Source organism: Balaenoptera ricei, chromosome 19 (genome assembly GCF_028023285.1).
Source record: "Balaenoptera ricei isolate mBalRic1 chromosome 19, mBalRic1.hap2, whole genome shotgun sequence".
Taxonomy (NCBI): Eukaryota; Metazoa; Chordata; class Mammalia; order Artiodactyla; family Balaenopteridae; genus Balaenoptera; species Balaenoptera ricei.
Genome location: NC_082657.1, coordinates 59,852,298 through 59,871,285, shown reverse-complemented (window position 1 = coordinate 59,871,285; position 18,988 = coordinate 59,852,298). Strand labels below are relative to the sequence as shown.

General features: G+C 52.6%; 1 protein-coding gene across 1 annotated transcript; it reads right to left on the bottom strand.

Moving 5' to 3' along the window:
• Positions 1-5,048: 5,048 nt before the first annotated feature.
• KLHL36 (kelch like family member 36) lies at positions 5,049-17,776 on the bottom strand. Its single transcript, XM_059904370.1, has 5 exons — positions 17,673-17,776; positions 15,112-15,190; positions 9,557-10,630; positions 7,846-8,003; positions 5,049-5,762 (listed from the first exon to the last, which is right to left on the bottom strand). Exons 2-5 carry the CDS (start codon positions 15,172-15,174, stop codon positions 5,207-5,209), a joined length of 1,851 nt encoding a protein of 616 aa, XP_059760353.1. The 5' UTR covers positions 15,175-15,190; positions 17,673-17,776; the 3' UTR covers positions 5,049-5,206.
• Positions 17,777-18,988: the final 1,212 nt, after the last annotated feature.

The window sequence follows — 18,988 nt, the reverse complement described above, 5'->3', positions numbered from 1 at the left end:
GAAATGTTATTGTATCTTTCTGATAAACATAACCCATTCCTTGTCTGTTTTTCTTTTCTTATCAAATTACCCCAACCGACACAAATTTAAGCAAATAGTTTTAGTTCCGGTCACAGGACTTGGGGCTGCAATCAAGGATCTGAATGAAATTCCTGGTAAAATACAGTAATTAGAAGCACAGTGAGAGCAGAATCGAAACGTCCCAGCCTGCGGAGACACTGAAAGGCAGTCTGGTTAATTTCCAAATTATATTTGGGCTCAACATGCAAAGGGTTCTTTTTCATTTAGGCAGAGAAAATAGGACTGAAGATTATTACAATAACCACACAAGACTAGGGATATAATTATAAAATAAGCCAGACCCTAGCAGGCAAATCACGTTTAATGTGTTTTGAGAATTGAATATTCTTTATGGAATTAAAAACAGAGGGGGGAAAAATCAGCGTGCAGAAAATTAATTAAAGAAGAGGTAAGACACAGAAAAGCTTTGGGTGTCATACAACTACAAATACAAAAGCAACAAATTAAAAAAAGAGCACACACGTAATTACAGATTTCGGTAACATGAGTAGCCAGAACATACCCAATGAATTATCAATACTTAATCATCAAAGATCTTACTCATTTTGCAAGGGGGCTGGTAGTGATGATGGATTTCAGTTGATCCAAAGGACTTTTTCTTCCATCGCAAGCAAACCTGTAAGGACGGCTCAAGTAACTCTGAAAAGTGGAGTTCCTTTTCTCAAAGAAAACTGACACGGGAGGGTTCTTCTCCTCCGACCCCCCTCTACCACCAAAATTTGTACATTCATTCAACTCTTTTAACTAAGGCAACCAAAAGACAATTTCTTGAGACCCCCAAACACCCTGCGAAGCCACAAATTCTACCCATGTAAAAAGGGGAAAAAAAAAAGAAAGAAAGAAATGAACGACCTCCAAAACTAAGGGCAGTCACTCTGCAAAGTGCAGGATGGTTCACTGTTACAGCTTTTGTGGATTTCATGTTAAAATGTCTCTTTAAAAGGAGGCGTGGACGGGAGTGAATCAAGACCCAGCCACGCCCTGGGTTGAGGAACGACCTGTATTGGACAGGTGATATATATGGGTCAGCCCTCAGGTACCTTTTCAACTCTGCACACTCTGCTGAGGTAGGACCTTTGGAAGAAATGCACAACATCTCAGGGCATTAGAGTGTCATCATAAAGCACTGCCCTGATGCTCAGTTGGGGGGCCCAAGACAGTCACACTCCCGGGCCACGTGTGCCCTTACACAACTCGAGAGTTTGTATCAGATCGCAGCCACGGAGGAGAGTCACAGCCACAGGAGGTGGGCGAGACCCTGGCGCTGACCCGGGGACGCCTGCTGTGTAGCGAAAGCTCGAGGGGTGGGGGGAGGTGGAGAACCCCGGCAGGCAACTACAAAAGGTTATTAGCAAATGGTATCAAAAAGTATCAAAACATTTCAAAAAACTTTAAAAAACTGCCAGGCTTGGCGGACACACAGGGCAGGCTCTCTAAGCACCCGGGAGGGCTGCCCTACATTTCAGAGGTTTATCCTGGAGATGGGGACTCCGCCCCTTTCCCTCTGAAGATGCTCAGAATCTCCACGGAGACAGCAAGGATGTCCACGCCACATGGCTGGAACTGCCCCTTCAGGTTTGGGACCAGTGGTCTGAGATTCTAGCCAAAAGTCCTGAGAGCCAAAAGCTAAGTGAGATGCTGGCAGAGCCACATGCCACAGAGGACCAGGGTTAAGAGGAGGGGGAGGCGCTAAGTCTACAAGAGGGTCGGGGTGGCAGGGTGCCGTCCTTTCCCTTCCCCCACGGCTGCAAATCACCCAAAGGTCACTCCTGGCTTAGGGGCCAGGCACTCTGAGCCACAGGTGAACTCACCTGAACTCAGAGTGGGACCTGGGAGGGACTCCACTTCCCTTTGGCATTTGGGTTCCCATCCCAAACTGAACACCCGTTAGGGCTGGCTTCTGGGGTTCCTATCATTCAGGTCGACTTATCATTCAGGGTCAAGGGGAGGGGCATTCAGAATATAAATACACACATGAGGTTTTCTGCTCAGATCAAGATCTAGAAGGAGTCCTACCTGGTACTCTAGATTTCTAAAGCAGCAGGATGTTAAAAATGCGAATTGAGCCATACACACGAGCAAGGTGCTAAGATAATCTCTCTGTATTTTAAACAGCAGAAAGACCACTGTAAGTTACAAGGTTTCTTCAGCTTTTCTACTCTGCTTAAGCAAACAGGGTTCCAACTTGGGTGAGGATCAAACTCAAAACCTACCATTAATATGAAGTTAAAACTCTAGTTCTTTAAAAGAAAAAAATCAAAACCTGAATAAAAGCCCACCAGGCTCATTTCGAAAGATCAAAGTAAGATGATCCAAGCATTGTCAAAGTTCTAGCAGAACAGCTCGGAGCGTTGAGTTTGACAACATAATGGCAAAAGCTGCTGTTTCTGTCTCAACATGGCAGCCAGGAGAACCCAAGCTTTCATCACCATGGTTTGAAATCACACTATCGTGATTTTGCAGTTCTAATGGCCACCTGCACAAGTACATCCGCAAGCTCTGGCCACCTGGGTTATAAACCATTTTCTTCCGATCTTAGCTGCACTGCACAGCACGGTGATTTCCATCTTAAAACCACAGACAGCAGAGACCTGCCACAGTCCCACCACTTTGCTCTCCCTCATCCAGGCAGGCGCTGCTCACGGGTCACAACGCTCCGCTCCACGGACCCCAGTGAGCTCAAAAACCTTTCTTAGCGCAGTGGAGCCACTGCCAATTATCTGAAGTTGGTCTCCAAAAGGAAACTTCCTCATCAACCCTACCTTTAAAGGAACACTCACCGCCTCAATCATATTAGATTCTAAGGCGTGTAAATCACAAACATCCTTCACAGTGGCAAGGGAGACATCACAGAATAGTAGGGGCAGGGCATGGTATGTTAACCCGCCAAGGCACAAGAAAATCTATTAGAATAGAGGCCAGCACTGCACCCTTATCCTGGGACACGTCCTGGAAGTCAAAAATACAACAGCTGGCTTAGGCTAAAAATTCGTGCCTGTCCGCTTCCCAAGGTCAAAGCCTTCCCCGCTCCCCAAAGCACGCATGGTCTTTCCATGTGCTCAGCCCAGCCTGCCCCTGGATTCTGACTGAACGACCACCTCTTTGCTCGTGACCTGGGCGGAGGTGGGGAGAACAGACCACAGGTTCTGTGCCTTCTAAAGGGTCTTCATATAATGAAACCTTTCCTGGAACAGGAAGGGGGTAAGCTTATCCCGAAGTTGGCAGTAGTTCTGCAAAACATGTTTCGAGGAGGGCTGGACGAGGTTTGAGACAAAAGAAGGGTTTCGGGCTCAATGAAGTTTGGAAATGCTGGGTTGATGGAAGGTTAGCAGTTAATGCAGGACTCCTCAGAGCCTTTAATACACCTAAATGTTGTTTTAAAGAGCTCCAAGAAGATGACAGTTTTTTGGTTTCACTGTTTGTATGCCTTGCAGAACCTCTCAAGAGTTTGGAAGCCTTTAGCGACTTCCATAGGCAAGAAACCAGCTAAATATGCAGACAGGTCCCCCGTCTCACGAGAGGGGGCAATCGTTTGGGTACCGAAGCTTTCAACTCCCAAGTGGCTCTCAGCTCTCCTGGTTACTAGAGAAAGAGGCCAATCAAAATCACAGTAAACCTTCGAGAGAAAGGAAAGGAAGTGTAGTAAAGAGACAAAAAAGGAAAAGACAAAAGAAGTTAACTGAGATTCTTATTCTAATAGCAGTGTTAACGATTATTCTTTAAGTGTTCTCGTCTCTGCAGTCAGATCTCTGCCACAGTATAGATCACTAAGGCCTCCCTTGGCTCGTGATTAAAACCCACCCCATGCCCATCGTCCTGGTGTGACACAGCGGCTTGGGCACGAGTCTCAAATTCTCCTTAAACGGCACACGCTACTGTTGCGAGTTCCGGTAACTGCAGGCACCAGGCCGGGCCAGTCACGCATCTCATAAGGAGGTGCGGAATCCACTTTCACAGCTTATATAGACTGAGAGAGCTTAACCCCTGGGAGGAGACCTGGCCATTATTTCATCTGTCACTTAATGAAGGGGGAAACAGCTCATAACTTGTTAAAGAAATTTGCCCCCAGCACAGAACTACTCGGCAGCGGACGGCCAGGACCAGGATCCGGCGCTGGAGTCGAGGGAGATGCTCGGACAACCTTCCCTTGTCGGGGATCCACGGGCCCTCACTCACTCGTGTGGGAGCTTCCTGTGGCTTCTCAGAGCTGGAGTCACAGAAAACAATGGCACATTCTGCGGGCTCCCTTTTTCTTTCCTGAGTGATAAATGGAGATCTGTGGGGCTCAGTACATCAGTAATCTGAGAAACAGCGGGTTCCAGAAAAAAGAAACAGTAAAAAGACGAGAGCACAAATCACAGAATAAGGTGCCCTTTTTTACCTTTCTTCCTTGATTATCTATACCCTTTTAGAGTTCGGGAAGATGACCAACCAGGAGAAACAGGGTTATTTAGAAGCAGCAGTCACCCGAGCAAGAAATCCCGGCGGGGAGCCCTCCCTGCTGGGAAGTCCCACGGCTCGCCTGACTGCCGGCGAGCTGGTGACTCCCGGTCACGCGGGCATCCTCTATGGGTCTCTGTGCCCCACCTGTAAAAATGCCCTTGCCAGTGATTTCCGAACGTGGCCGACGCTCAGTCATTCCAGGGACCGGCTAAAGGAGTTTCTAGGCTCCGCTACACCACTCCTGGTAGTTGCAGACTCGATTAATTCTGAGGCAGGGCTCAGGAACCTGTTTTCTTCAAAGCTCAGCCAGGTTTGGGGAGGCGTGGACTAGGGAATCTGCAACGCCCCACCGCAGCCCTTCGTTTCGCTAGGAAAATTTCTGCATCACCCCTGCCCTGGCTGCTCTCTGGGGGACGGTCGGGGGAGTCACCCAAGGGGGTTCGCAACGTGGGAGCAGCCCTGGCACAGACACAGGGGTCGCTCCTGCCTGGGCCCCGCTTTAATTATTCAAGCAAGATAATATGTCAAGTCAGACAGAATATTTAATCGGTTACTGTGATATCATAGAAATACCAAGAATCATAAAAGTAAAAAAAGCTGCTAAGTCGTTGCTAATGGTTCCGGGATTCTACCGAGTGGCTGCTGGTCTCCTGACGCGCTGCAGGCGGCGGCGGCGGCGGCGTCACTGGCCGCGGTCCTGGGGCCTCTTGCCCTTGCCCTTCTTCTTCTTGTCCTCCAGCCGCGGCTTCAGGGCGCACACGCAGGCGGACACGCCGGCGATGGCCTTGGGCAGGTCGGTGCCCTTGCTCCACTTGTCCTGCTCGCGGTCGTACACCTGCACCGTCTTGGAGAAGGCCGTGTTCTCCCAGCTGTAGCCGCCCAGGATGTAGATGCGGCCCTCCCACACGGCCACCCCCGACTCGCTGTTGGCGTGCAGCAGCGGTGCCACGCGGGTCCACTGGTTGCACTGCGGGCTGTAGGCCTCCACGCCCAGCACGTCGAAGCGCTCCATGGACTCGAGGCTGTCGTCGCTGCCACCGATGGAGTAGATGCTGTCCCCCAGGCTGCACATGCTGTGCCAGCCGCGCGCCGTGGTCATGGGCCGCCGTTCTTCCCACACGTCTGTCCGGTGGTCGTAGCACAGCAGGTTCTTGCGGTAGGGGCCGATCTGGTAGTCGTGGCCCCCCGAGATGTACACGAAGTCTTTGTAGATGGTGCCCGCGTGGCCGTACGTGAACCTGTGGAGAGACAGATGGATGGACGGACCGACAGAGACAGAGGGGCAGCTCAGTGCTGCACGGGCTGGGCCTCTGTGAGCCGGGGACCCGGTCTTCTCCTCGGCAAAATGGGGACAAGCTGCCCTCTGAGGGGGTGGTGAGGGTGGGAGGGGGTGACAGACGGAGAAGGGCAGGTGACACACGGGCAGCTCTGCAGCCAGACCGGCCTGGGCCAGAATCCCAGCTCTGCCCTCTCTCTGCCCAGCTGAGAAGTGGTCATCACAAGACTGCATCTGTCTCGTTATGGCTAGAAACGCTACGCTACTGAGGTGCACGTGTGGCCCTGGCCCCATCACACACCAAGCAGGGCCTGCAACGAAGTGCAGCTCCAATTACACGACAGTCTGGAAAAGTCAGCCCTAAAGGGACAGAAAATGTCAGTGGCTGCCAGCGGTTCAGGGGAAGCAGGGAGGGGTGAAAAGATGGCGCGCGAGGGATTCTTCGGGCACTGGGACTATTCTGTACGACACTGTAATCACGGACACACATCATCATACACGTGTCAAAACCCGCAGAACGCACAACCCAGACAGGCAGCCTAATGTAAACTAGAGAGCTTAGTTAATGCTAATGTATCGACTCTGGTGCATTAGCTGGAAATAATGTACCAGTTACTGCAACGGGGGAAGCTGGGTGCGCTTGGGAACCTCTGTACTTTCTGCTCAATTTTCTCTACACCTGAAATCGCTCTAAAAAATGAGATCTATATAAAGACAAAAAAGAAAATACCAACAGCAAAAAAAAGTGCACACAAAGGTGGAATAAAAAGGGAATGGCGTCACGACATTCAGGACGGTGATTCCTTAGCTGGAGGCGGGAAGCAAGTGGATGGGAGAAGAGCACACGGGGCAAATGGGTCCCAGGCAGGTGGGCTACCGTTCAACGTCTTCGGCTCTTGGGCTGGGCTGTGGGTTCGTGGAGGTCTCATTATACAAGTCAGTCAATGAGTGAAAAAAGGTATGAGTAAACAAATGGAACAAATGTGGGGCATGCATGCCCTAATGACGGCAACATCCTGGATTATGTTTATTCCAACTCTGGACATGGATGGTCCACTTAGAAAAAAATAACGATAGGGTTGTTGTCGCACTTAAGGTAGACAAACCACCCCGGCTGGCCTAGAGAAAGTGACAGTGGCAGATATTCTTATGTAATTAAGCCTCACTTCTCCATCCGTAAAGTGGGATGGTACACGAGACCTGAACCCGGGAGAACACAGGTCTTGGTTTGCCTAGGACAGGGTCAGGATTTATACGGTTGACCTCTCCGTTCACGGTCATTCGGGTTTGGGTAATCAATTACGTGGGTTATTACCCACCCCACTGGATCACTGTGGATATCAAGGGACTCATCACATCAAGCACATGGCCCAGGCTGGCACGTGGTGATCAACAGCTACTATCATGATCGTCCAATCATCTTATCCACAGGTGTCCAGGTGCTACTTCATCGGCTTCTTGGAACCTTTACCTGAAGGTGGTAGTTACTGTGGGGTTGGGGGTAGGGGCGGGAACTGGAGGAGCCGTGCAGCTTCTACTACAGGGAGCTGCTCAAATAAATGGCAGGCACCTCTGCTAAGCCTGTGACGTTAACAAATGCAGGGAATGGACACCCTGACAGGGTGGTACTGACATCACATCCCCTTTACAGATGAGGAAAATGAGAGACTGTGGGGTGAAGACACTGGCTGGAGTCAGATGGAGGGTAGAGAACCCTCACCCTCTGTACTCCTCCTGCCCAAAGTCAGAGGGATTTTTAGTAAACCTCTCACTCTCTGAACTCAGCACTCATTTCCCCGAAACTCAGGAAGTGAAGAGATTCAGAAACAGAGGGATGTTTGTCTCAGTGGCAGAGCTGACACTTGCACTCCGACGGCCCAGAACAGGCACCCTGACAACCATGCCCTCTGCTCCCCACGCTGTTATTTACAAGCCAGGAGATTCTTCCTGGAATGGGAAGGCCAAAATATCCAGAAAGGGAGGTGGGCTCAACTGTAACCCCAAAGCCTCCACGTCTGTAGGGTCTGCCACAAAACCCCAATCACCTTGGCAAGCCGGCCACATAGGACCAGGAGTCCGTCTTGGGACTGTAGGTCTCTACTGACGAGAGAGCTCCATTCTCATTCCGGCCGCCGACGGCCACCAGCATGTCTTCGATGGAGGCCAAGTAGAAATCCACGCGGCGCTGGTTCATGGAGGCCACCTGCGGAGGCGAGACACCTGTACCTTCCCTTCCCCAAACTCGGGTCAGCGTCAACATCCAGCACCGCATCCCCAAACACGCTCCATGGAAGTCACAGCCCCGGAAGGTGAGGTGGTGGCCACATGAGCCTGGGGAAGGGAGCCAAACTTGAAGAACGGGGGGCTCTGTAGGCGGGATTTCTCAGAGCCCCCAGGACTCTCGAGACCTCGTGAATCCCCAAGAGGTGGATGGAGAATTCACTTCCCCACACCTGTCTGGCCACGTGGCCGACCCCGTGGACTGGAATTCCGCAGCACACACAGGTCAGAACTGCTGATGTAGGGCTTTCCTGAAATAAAAGTTCATCTTTCCCCTCACCCCCCCACAATCAGATATTTTAAAAATTAATGCTGATTGTCGTTCGTGTTGATGGGCAGAAAGTGGTGCTCCACAGAAAATTAGCAATGGAAGGCCCAAATTTCTTTTTTTTCTTTCTTTTTTAAATCATCCAAGCAGAACACACGAATGAACACGGTCCCGCAGGAGACCATGTCAGGCTGCCACCGCTATGAAGGTTTGGAGGACGGGCTTCAAAGCTGGAAGCCTCCGTCTAGTGCAAGTGCAAGACTTACACCTTGGTTTTAGAATTTTGAGAATAAAATCAAAAGGTCATCCAAGTGCCTTCTGAGCCTTGAGCTCAGAAAAGCACCGAGTTAAGTAAGAAGACTGAGGTCTGAGTATAAAGATTGAGACAGACTTTCACGGGTGGCCATCTGGTTCTTGGGAGGAAAGGAGCACGTGTGCCAATCAACGTGAGCTACAACCACCGACCCTGGAAGGTCAGCATCCCCCCACCCATTTCCAGAGGGAGAAGCTGAAATTTGGAGCGGGCAAGGAACCGGTCTGAAACCCCTAGCTACGATTTAGCCAAGTTGGGGTGCGAACCTGGGTCTGACGTCAAGACACAGGCCTGTCCTGGAATCAGCTGCCACACCTGCCAAAGGGCCACGACTCCTACCAGGTGTGAGCCTTCGTGGCCTCCTGGGCCAGCTCCAAGCCTGTCCCAAAGAGGAGCTCGGTGGAGACTCCGAGACACGGGGAGGTTGTCAGAACTATGGGTCAATCTTCCAGACCGGTGTCATCCAATATGGTAGCCACTAGCCTCCTGTGGCCATTTACACTCAGATGTAAATTAGTGAAAATGAAATAAAACGGAAAACTCAGTTCTTCAGTCCCACGGGCCACATTCCAAGCGCTCAACTGCCACACGTGGCTGGTGGCTACCGTATCGGATGGTGCAGATGAAAAACGGTTCTGTCGGTGAAGGAAGTTCTACTGCACGGCGATGTTCTGGACACTGACCGTCCCTGTAGAAGGCGGCCGGTCAGCCCTCACCGCCCCCAGCCGGGGGTGGGGGGGGGGAAATGATGTGGCTTGCCACTTTATCGTCACACCTCGTTCAGAAGCAGGGTGGTGGTCAAGGCCCGAGAGAAGGGGGTGGGGGGCAGTCAAGGCTAAGGATAAGGAGATCAAAAGTCCTCAAGAGTAAAGAAATAATCTGGCTTTAATCTCACCTTGATCCACTGTTTACAGCGGGGGTCATACCTATAAAGAAGATTGGATGCCGCATCCCCTCCGTTGTCCCGCGAGAAGCTGCCGCCAGCGATGAAGATGAACCCCCCCAGCACGGCGACGCAGTGGTGGCTCCGCCGGGCCGGCAGGGGCGTCTCCTTGACCCACTGCTCGCTCTGGGCGTCCAGGTAGCAGGTGTCGTCGCTGAGCTCCAGACACCGCTCGGAGACCTCGCCGCCCACAAACAGCAGGCACGCCTGGGTGGTGCGGAGGGCCGTGCGCTTGGTCTGCATGACCGGCTGGGCCGCCAGGCTGTTGTGGTAGCGCACAGCCTCCTCGATGAAGCCCTCGCAGTTGGCCTCGCGGGGCAGCAGTGAGCACACGGCCGGCTTGACGCGGTGCAGCAGGTCGTTCTTGGGGATGAGCGGGAAGTGGATGTTCTCCAGCACCTGGTAGGCGTGGGCCTCGCGCTCGGGCTGCTGCGTCAGCCACTGCAGGGCGGCCTGCAGCAGGTCGTGCTCGCACTCCCGCTGCACCTTGCTGCTGCCCAGGTAGGCGCACAGCTTCTGCAGGGAGACGTTCTGCAGGAAGTCGGGCGTGAAGGACAGCGTGCCGAAGCGGCCGAGGATGAAGCCGTCGATGAAGGCGTCCAGCCGCCTGAGGCTGTAGATGGAGGCCAGCTCCTGCAGGTACAGGTAGTTTTCCTCGCTCACCTCCTGCTCCAGGTACTCGCAGCAGAAGTCCACCGCCGTCCAGATCTGCAGCAGGTGGGCCGTCTCTAGGACGTAGTCGATGTTGCCACCGTCCAGCACCAGCTCCCCGCCGTACAGGAAGTCCACCACGGCCTTGAGCCCGATGTAGGAGGCGCCGATCAGCTCCACCTCCTTCTGGAAGGCCTCGCGCATGCCGAGGGTGAACATGGAGTTGAAGTAGTCGCTGCACACGGCCAGCAGGTTGCGGTGGGCTGGCACGCGCTGCTCGTCGGCCACCAGGACCACGTCGCAGAAGAGGCCGCACAGGCGCTGCTCGTTCAGCCGCTGCAGCACTGTGCTTGAGTGCTCGGCCCAGCGGTACACCTGCGGTGGCGGTGGAGAGCGCGTGTCAGGAGGGGAGGGGGCCGCCGACCCGCCCCCACACCGCAGGGGCCCAGCTAGCGCTATGCGACCAGCACTGACATACAGTGGAATGAGAGAGAACAGGAAACAAGGTGTCAGAGCACGTCGCAGAAAATCAGGGTGTTTCCCTGTACATGTGCATGTGTATTTGTACATTTCCTTTCTTCCCTTCTTTACAAATAAAAATTTTAACTCAATCTTTCATTTTCCCTTTGTTTCGTTTTCCCTCTCTCCTCCTTCTTTGTAAACAGAATTCCCCAAAGTTTCCTTCCTTCCCTCCTTCTCTGTCTCTCTCTCCTTCTTAGTGTGTGTGGGTCATGGCACATAGGTTCGAAAACGCTGTCCTATCGGGAGGGTGAAGTTGCCTGGGGTGTAGCCTCTCAAGTCGGACAGAAGCTGGTGGAACCCCAGCTCCACTGCTCTGCAGCTGTGTGATCTGGGTGGGTCACGAGCAGCCTCTGAACCTCGGCTCCTGGTCTCACCCAGGTTTGGTGTGGGGCAGGGGTCATGAGACAGAACATGGCACAGAGCTGGCCCGAGGAGAGCGGGAGCAAAGTCAGCTGCCGTGACCGTCAGTTCCCACGGGATCGCGGTGCCGACAGTTATGCTACAGAGACCAGTCCGGGGAGGTAGAGGGTCCCAGAGACTCTGCAATATATCCAGACTAACGTGCTCTGGGGAATCTTACTTTCAGAAACACGGCTTCAACAGTCATTGCCAGAAAACGTATGTAAATTGCAGGAACGCTGTCTCTTCCCGGGAGCTGCATGTGCCGCAGGCCGCACTGTGCACTCGCCTGCACTCTCTCACTTGAGCGTCACAGGAACCCTCCAACGGAACGTCAGTTATAACCCCCTTATTCCAGATGAGGAAAAGGGAGGTTCAGGGAGACTAAGAAACGTGCCCGAAGTCCCACAGGGACTGAAGGGCAGGGCTGGCATTTGAACCTAGGTCTGATGCCAGAGCCCAAACCTTTAATCACCATGCTACACTGGAATTAACGAATCAGTTAATATGAATAGTTAATAGGAATTAATTCAATAAATTCAGGTTGGTGGACATGGCTTGACTGTTATCTGCCTACCCTGGGCTTTTGAGGATACAAAGAAAAATCAGACCCAGACAACGGTTTCTAAACCCTGGAAGAACTAATTAGGATATTTCACACTGCTTTATTTATTCCCTATAAAAACAACAAGAAAATTCAACATATGGCAAAACAGACCATTCAGAAATATCAACCAGGTAGCAGGGCGATTCAGGGACGATTGGGGAAAGGGGCGGGATGGGCGTTAAGCCCGAGGGGAAGTGGTGGTGGAAAGGAAGACACGTGGGCGAGGGCTCAGCAGGTGTGAGCAGCTGCGTGACCGGTGCACAGGTCCTTCTGGGTTACTTCTCAACATGTGTCCTACGGCAGGGGCGTGGTTTTTTCTTCCCTTCCAAATCTGCTCCTTACCGCCTCCGATGCACTAGTAATTGGGGTACTTTATTTCCCGTGGTTCTTCCCCATCCGGCCAATTCCCACATCAATCGCTCTGTCTCTGCAACAGTCTCGGGCAACGTCCTCACATTCTGAGGGTACCAAACAGACGCTCCCTAAAGCTTCCTTCCCTTCCAAGTTTACAGAGCCAGGCTCTCCCACCTTACATTACAGGATGGTTTCTTGTAGGTCCATACACAGATATCTCCATCTATTCTGGTTATTCAGAGAGAGAGCCAGGCTGGCCTGGTCTGGGCTTCAACACATATTGGCTTGGGGCCCCTCTTGGGTGCGGACTGAAGGAAGGAAATGAAAAAGGCACTACAGCGGAAAGCTACCGAGTAATAGTGAAGGCTAGTGTCCTAGAGAAGCAAGTGAGGGGCATCAGGTGGGCTGTCAGCCCACCCCGGGCTCCTGGTTGTTTCCAAGCTGGTGAGGGTGCTGGAATTACCCCGCTTAAACAGGGGCACACGCCCCCAGGCTACGGAGTGAAAAGGGAAACAGCCCTGGGGAGGGGCAGGGACCGGGGAGAGCCCCAGACGGCAGCTGCCAGGGGAGGCACCTGCTGCGGTGAGCCAGGGCAGGGGAGACGGCGGCCACTGTTTCTACCGCTGGGTCTCCAGGATAAGTAGGCACGTTTAATTCTTTACCTGGGTCTTGACTACAGCCCGTTTCTGGTTATTTAGTACAGCAGCAGAGACCAGAACTAAAAACAGACCAACGTGACTTCCCAACATTAAACTGGCATCAGTAACTGAGTTGCAACATTTCATATAATTTAGAAACTCCGATCTGCAACATTCTCCAGTGGTATTAACCCTGTTCATTCCTTTGTTTCTTACTTTAGCACCTTTATCAGGTGAAGAAACTCAGCATCTAACACTGGGCAGAAAGCAGCAGGTATGGGGTATCTTATATTAAAAAAGAACTCGGGGAACTCCCTGGCGGTCCAGTGGTTAGGACTCCGTGATTCTGCTACACGGGGCACGGGTTCGATCCCCGGTCGGGGAGCTAAGATCCTGCAAGCTGCGCGTCATGGCCAAATATATAAATTAATTAATTAATTAATTAATTAAATAAATAATTAAAAAGTAAAAAAGAATTCGGCATCAAAATGGATCAACACGTTTTAGAGCAGATAAATGAACAGCGGCAGCTACGCAATGGAAGACTCCACTGCTCTGAGAAGGGCACGATCTACCACCACATGCAGCAATCAGGGTGAACCTCAAAAGCAGGGTGACGAGAGTAAGGAGCCGGGCACCCAGGGGACCCACCCCTGACCCCATTTATATAAGTTCAAGGGCAGGCAAAACTGCAGGGCTGGAAGCTGGGCGAGTGGCCGTCTTGATTGTAGGGGCTGGAGGGGTTTGGTAATGTTCTTTAACTGGGTGTGTTGAATGTCTAGAAAATCAAGGGTACGTTATGATTTGGGCACTTTTTAAATATAAAGAGTTAGGAACATAAATACAACGAACCAAGGGATAGAGAAGCCTACTCCTAAAAGCTTCAATTCAGAGACAGACAAGCTCAGAATCTGGCTTGAAGGGACAAAGATTTCTAGCGCTGTAGAACTTAGAAAGCTACGCTGTCTCCCCAGCCAAGCTCCCAGACAAAGCCCCTTTGAGTCAGCAGCAAGACCCTTCTGGGGTTTCGCAGCAGATAAAGCCGGGCTTTGGCAAGAGCCTTCTCAGTCAACTCAAATGGAAATAGGAGAGCATTTCTCAGGAGGACCAACCTCCCCTGAAAATTACACCCCGTTTTTCTTCTTTACACATCTGTCGAACCTCGCTCCCCCTTCTTCTCCTCTTATCTATAGGCTGCTCCCAACTCCCTTTATCTAAAACGGTATTTCTTCATCTTTTTTCCAGTCTGCTTTTAAGATTTTTTTTTCCTAACAGCTCGCCATGTCATTTTAACACATAATATATATTCTATATATCTGTGCGTGTATTATATGTATAGCTTTCTACTTTAAAATAGTAAAATTCTTTCTAGACCCCCAAGAACCCATTTCATCTCCTTGTGAACAATATCAGCCCCATGGAGAAGGCACGATCTAAGGTAAACATGACATTTAATCTTCAAAAAAGGACACTTTTAAAGAATTCCCTGGCGGTCCAGCGGTTAGCACTCCGCGCTTTCACTGCCGAGGGCCAGGGTTCAATGCCTGGTCGGGGAACTAAGATCCCACAAGCTGCGGTGTGGCCGAAAAAATAAATAAAAAATAAAAACTAAAGAAAGAAAAGGGTGTTATTAATATTCATAAAGAGACAGGTGTAAATTGGGACTGTCTCGCCAACTGGTCCCCCAAACCTTATCTACAGCAGCTGTAGGGAAAGGGGCCGCTCCAAGTCACCTGAGGGTTTGCTAAAGGTACAGATTTGCAGGTCCTGCTCTGAGATTTTAATTTAGCAGGTCTGCGGTGGGGCTGGGCATATGCACTTCTCATGAGACACCTGCCCCCTCCCCGTCTCCCAGGGTGAGTCTGATGTAGTCAGTGCGCCACAGGTAGGTAGCCCCGCCGTGGGGAACCCACCCTCACTGGCTCCTAGGGTCTCAGAAAGTCACGACCGGGGAAGACTCTGGGCCCTTAACATCCAGGTATACAAAGTGTTGTCCCCACTACAAGGTTGGGGGCTGGCTTCTCCATGGACACAGTCTTGGAGTTTTTGAGCCCCAAGTGGAAACAGAAATCCCATGGCATCCACCGTGTCCTGTAGATGCCAGGTGTGGGATAAACGAGTCAAGTTGTGTTTCTAACATCCCTCGCACCCCCCAACCCCTGCTCTGATTTTATGATTTTTCCACTCCTTGACTGTGCCACCTCTAGTCATTGTTAAGGAGATTAACACCAACACCAAGAACAGAAAATCAGTCTGTGCAATAAGAATGAGCTCATTAGAAAAATCTCACGCTTCTTTGGCAATTTGCACAGGTGGTGAGCGACCCATTCACAGACCTTTGAGGATTCGCTGATCTTGTACGGCCGAGACACTCGCGTCTGCCGGCTTCCCTCCATCATAAACAAGATCGCAGCCCTACGACAAGAACAGGACTTCTGAGCGTGTAGTAATAACTCGAGGTCATTCATGAATCGCAGGCTCTGCTGGCAGGTATCAGTGACAGCAAGAGCGAAACAGTCACGTGGAGGGAAGAGGGAGAAAAAACTGTACTACAAAGAACTCCCTTACTCTGAGCTGAAAAAATCAGAGGGTTAGAATCAGATAGAACATTTAATAAGTGTCCCTTTTTCACCTAAAATCCGACAACATCATGTCTTTTAGCCCACCTCCTACAAGTACCTACCTTTGGATGCTTGAGCTGAATTAGGCCTTTTCGAGAGATCAAGATTATAATGACAACAGTTACCATTTCAGAACCCAGACTATGACCCTGGAACCAAGTTGACATGTGCTATCTCATTAAACTCCCACAACTATTTGGCCGGGCTGATGTCACTTAACCCATTTTATCGATGAGGATATTGAGCTCAAGGTCACAAAGCTAGTGAATGGCTGGGAATCAAACCTGAGTCTGTCCAGCTTCAAAACTGGACAGACATGGGCCCTTCCCTGGGATGCCTGGTTGAATGTGGCCTAATCGTTAAGAAGCTCATACTTCTAAAATTTCATGAAGTTAAGGATATGATGCAGTGACGACTACGAAGTGTAAACTACGTTCTAGACACAGGCACTGTCTTAAGTGTTTTCTGTGTCTCACTGATTTAATCCCCACAACAAGCCCACCAGGCCAGCACTATTATTATCCTCAGTTTATAAAGGAAGAAGCTGATGGCAGTGAGGGGAAGTAACTTGCCCAGCGTCACACACAGGAAGAAGCAGACCTAAGGAGGCTTTCCTGCTCTCAATCCCTGGGCTATTTCACTTGACCGTTAAAAAAATGCCCACAGGCAGGAAACCTCTGCAGGGGGGAGCCCATGCCCCAGCTGGAACATGCAGGATAAACTTGAACAAGCAAGTTAACCTCTGTAGACTTCATGGTTGAATCCATGGACCGGGCTGGTGTATCAGGGGATGTTAAGGTTTCTTCCAGCTTTGAAAAGTCAAGCAACCCACTAACAGCACAGAGCCGGGCTTTGGGGGACCTCGGAGGATGGGGGGCACACAGAGGAAGGATTAAGCTAGGAATATGGGCACAAGTCACATACTGGGACTGAGGGTTTAAGGAGGAATTCTTCCCCCTGCTAGCAGAGTTGAAAAGAGTCTATTTGTTACCTACTGAACACACAGCCTTTGCTAATAAAGAACAATGTGACAAGGAGTCAGCTCTGTGTCAAGATAATCAGGGACACACAGAGGGGGCTCCAGCGCTCCCACGTTGGGTGGGGGGACGAATCCAGGCACCGTCCATCCTGCCAGCTCCCTGGGGAGAAGGAAGGGACAACTAGATTTCTCTCGACAAACCAGCAACTTTGTGACAAAGACCAGCTGTCCCCACCCCTGTCCTTTCTGTCTGCTCCTAGGATGCTGGGGGGCTCAGAGAGGGAAGAAGACACCAGCATCCATCCTAACGCTCACCCCTGACTTCCTTGTTTCACCTTCACCCTCTGAGACAGGTGCCACCATCGTTTCTGACACCGAGGCTCAGGTGGCCGTGCGGCCCCGCCCAAGGTCACACAGCAGACAGTCTGCACCACCGCAGGCAGCCAGCCAGGGCTCAGGTCTGCCTTCAGTGCTAAGAGCTTTCTTTTCTAGGCCAAGATTTCTAGAGAGAGTATCCCCTTGTGGAGGCTCCCTTTTGTCTGCGGGCAAGTGGTTTGGGGCTCATTGCTACAGGAGTGTGGGTATCAGCTGCCTCCTGTGCTTTCTGCAAGCAGGTGAGGGGTCAAGGCCACACGCAGGGACGGTGGCGATCCCCAGTGAGGCGTAAAAGGTCTTTTAGTAAACACGGGAACCGAGGCCGCGTCCGGACGGGAGGGTCCCTGGGAGCCTCCTCTCCCGGCTCCTTCCCCGGGTTTCGACCCTAAACGTGCCCGACCGCAGCGCTCGGGGAAACAGCGTCGTGGAGGTGGACGCGGACGCCCGCCGGCACCCACCCGTCCCGGGTGTCGCCGGCAGGGTCTCCGGGAACGCCGCTGTCGCTCGCTCGGACCCAGCACCCCCTGGCGGAACCGCCGGCACAACGGCCGCCCGGGCGGGCTCGAGCCGGCTGAGAGGAGGCGGAGCTGGATTGCGCCCGGGGCTGGCGCCCGCGGCGGGACGCGAGGACAGTCACTCACCTGGGCCGCGCGGGCCGGCCGCACAGGCCGCACCTGTCTCACCTGCGGGGTCGGCGGCCCCCTCTCCACCCCCCACACCGGCCCCGCGGCGGCCCCTCCGCTCGCCCCCGGCCCCGCGATCCTCCCCCCGCCCCCCGAGCACAAAGAGATCCCGGGGGCGGAACCGGGTCGCAGCTCGCGGGGTCGGGGACCCTCCCGAGGCAGGCCCGCCCCCCGCCCCGGCCCCCGGACGGCGCGCGGCTCTCGGCCCGGGCAGGAAGGGGGCGCGCGCGGAGGCCCACCTGGGAGGGCGCGCTACGGGCGCGACGCGGGGATCCCGAGCGGCGGGGCCGGGCGGGCGGGGCGGCGGGGCCCGGGCGTCGGAGCCCGTGGGCCGGCCTGGTGCGCGGCCATGGCTCCGCCAGGAAGTGCGAGGCCGAGGGCGGAGGCGCGCGCGGCCAATGGCGGCGGCCGGGAGGGGGTGGGCTCTGGCGGCGCGGGGGCGGGGCCTGTCCCAGGCGGGCGGGGCCTGCGCGGGGGGCGCGGGGAGCGCGGTGTCCTCGCCCCTCTGTCCCCCTGGCCGCCGGACTCGCTTGCGGCCCAGGCGGGCCACTCACAGTCACGCACCGCGAAATGCCTACTGGGTGTCGCCCGCCGTCTTAGGCGCGGGGACACGGCGTGGAGGGACAGGCATGGTCCTGGGCCTGGGGGGACCGGAGTGCTGGGAGGGGCCATCGCGGTGGCACCTTCGCACCTTCACCTCCTTCCAGCCTTAGCTCGGTCGGCCTCTGCGTTCACCCTACGGTGAGGCCTTCGCTGACCCCGTGATTAAAGTCACCATCCCTCTCTCCTCACCCCGTTTCCAGCTTTCCGCTTCACTTAGCTTTTACCACCGTCTAATCTTCTAAATCATTTCCTTGTTCATTTGACTTATTGTCTCTCTCCCCCACTAGAAACCCTCCAGGGCAGGGTTTACTGTCGGTTTTATTCCTGGCTGGGCCCCCAGGGCTGGCACCTAGTAGCCGCTCAATAAATTTTCGAGGAATGAATGAGTTTAACCATCACGGATCTATCCTTGTCAAACTGATGCTACAGCCTGGATAAACCTTGAAAACATTACGCTAAGTGAAAGAAGTCAGACGCAGAAGGACACATATTGTATGAGTCCATTTATATGAAGTGTCCAGGACTGGCAAGTCCATAGAGACAGAAAGATTAGTGGTTACCCAGGGCTAACCAGTTGGGGGGAAATGGGGTGGGTGGCTGTTAAGAGATTTTGAGGGGGGAGAGTGATAAAAATGTTCTGAAATTAGGTGGTATTGATGATTGCGCAACTCTGAATATACAAAAAAACCATTGAAATGTACAATTCAAAAGGGTGAATATGGGATTTCCCTGGCGGTCCAGTGGTTAGGACATGGCGTTTTCACTGCTGTGGCCTGGGTTCAATCCCTGGTCAAGGAACTAAGATCCTACAAGCCGCGCGGCGCCGCCAGAGACAAAAAAAAAAAAAAAAAAAAAAAAAAAAAAAAAAAAAATATATATATATATATATATATATATATATATATATGGTATGGGGGGCTTCCCAGGTGGCGCAGTGGTTGAGAGTCTGCCT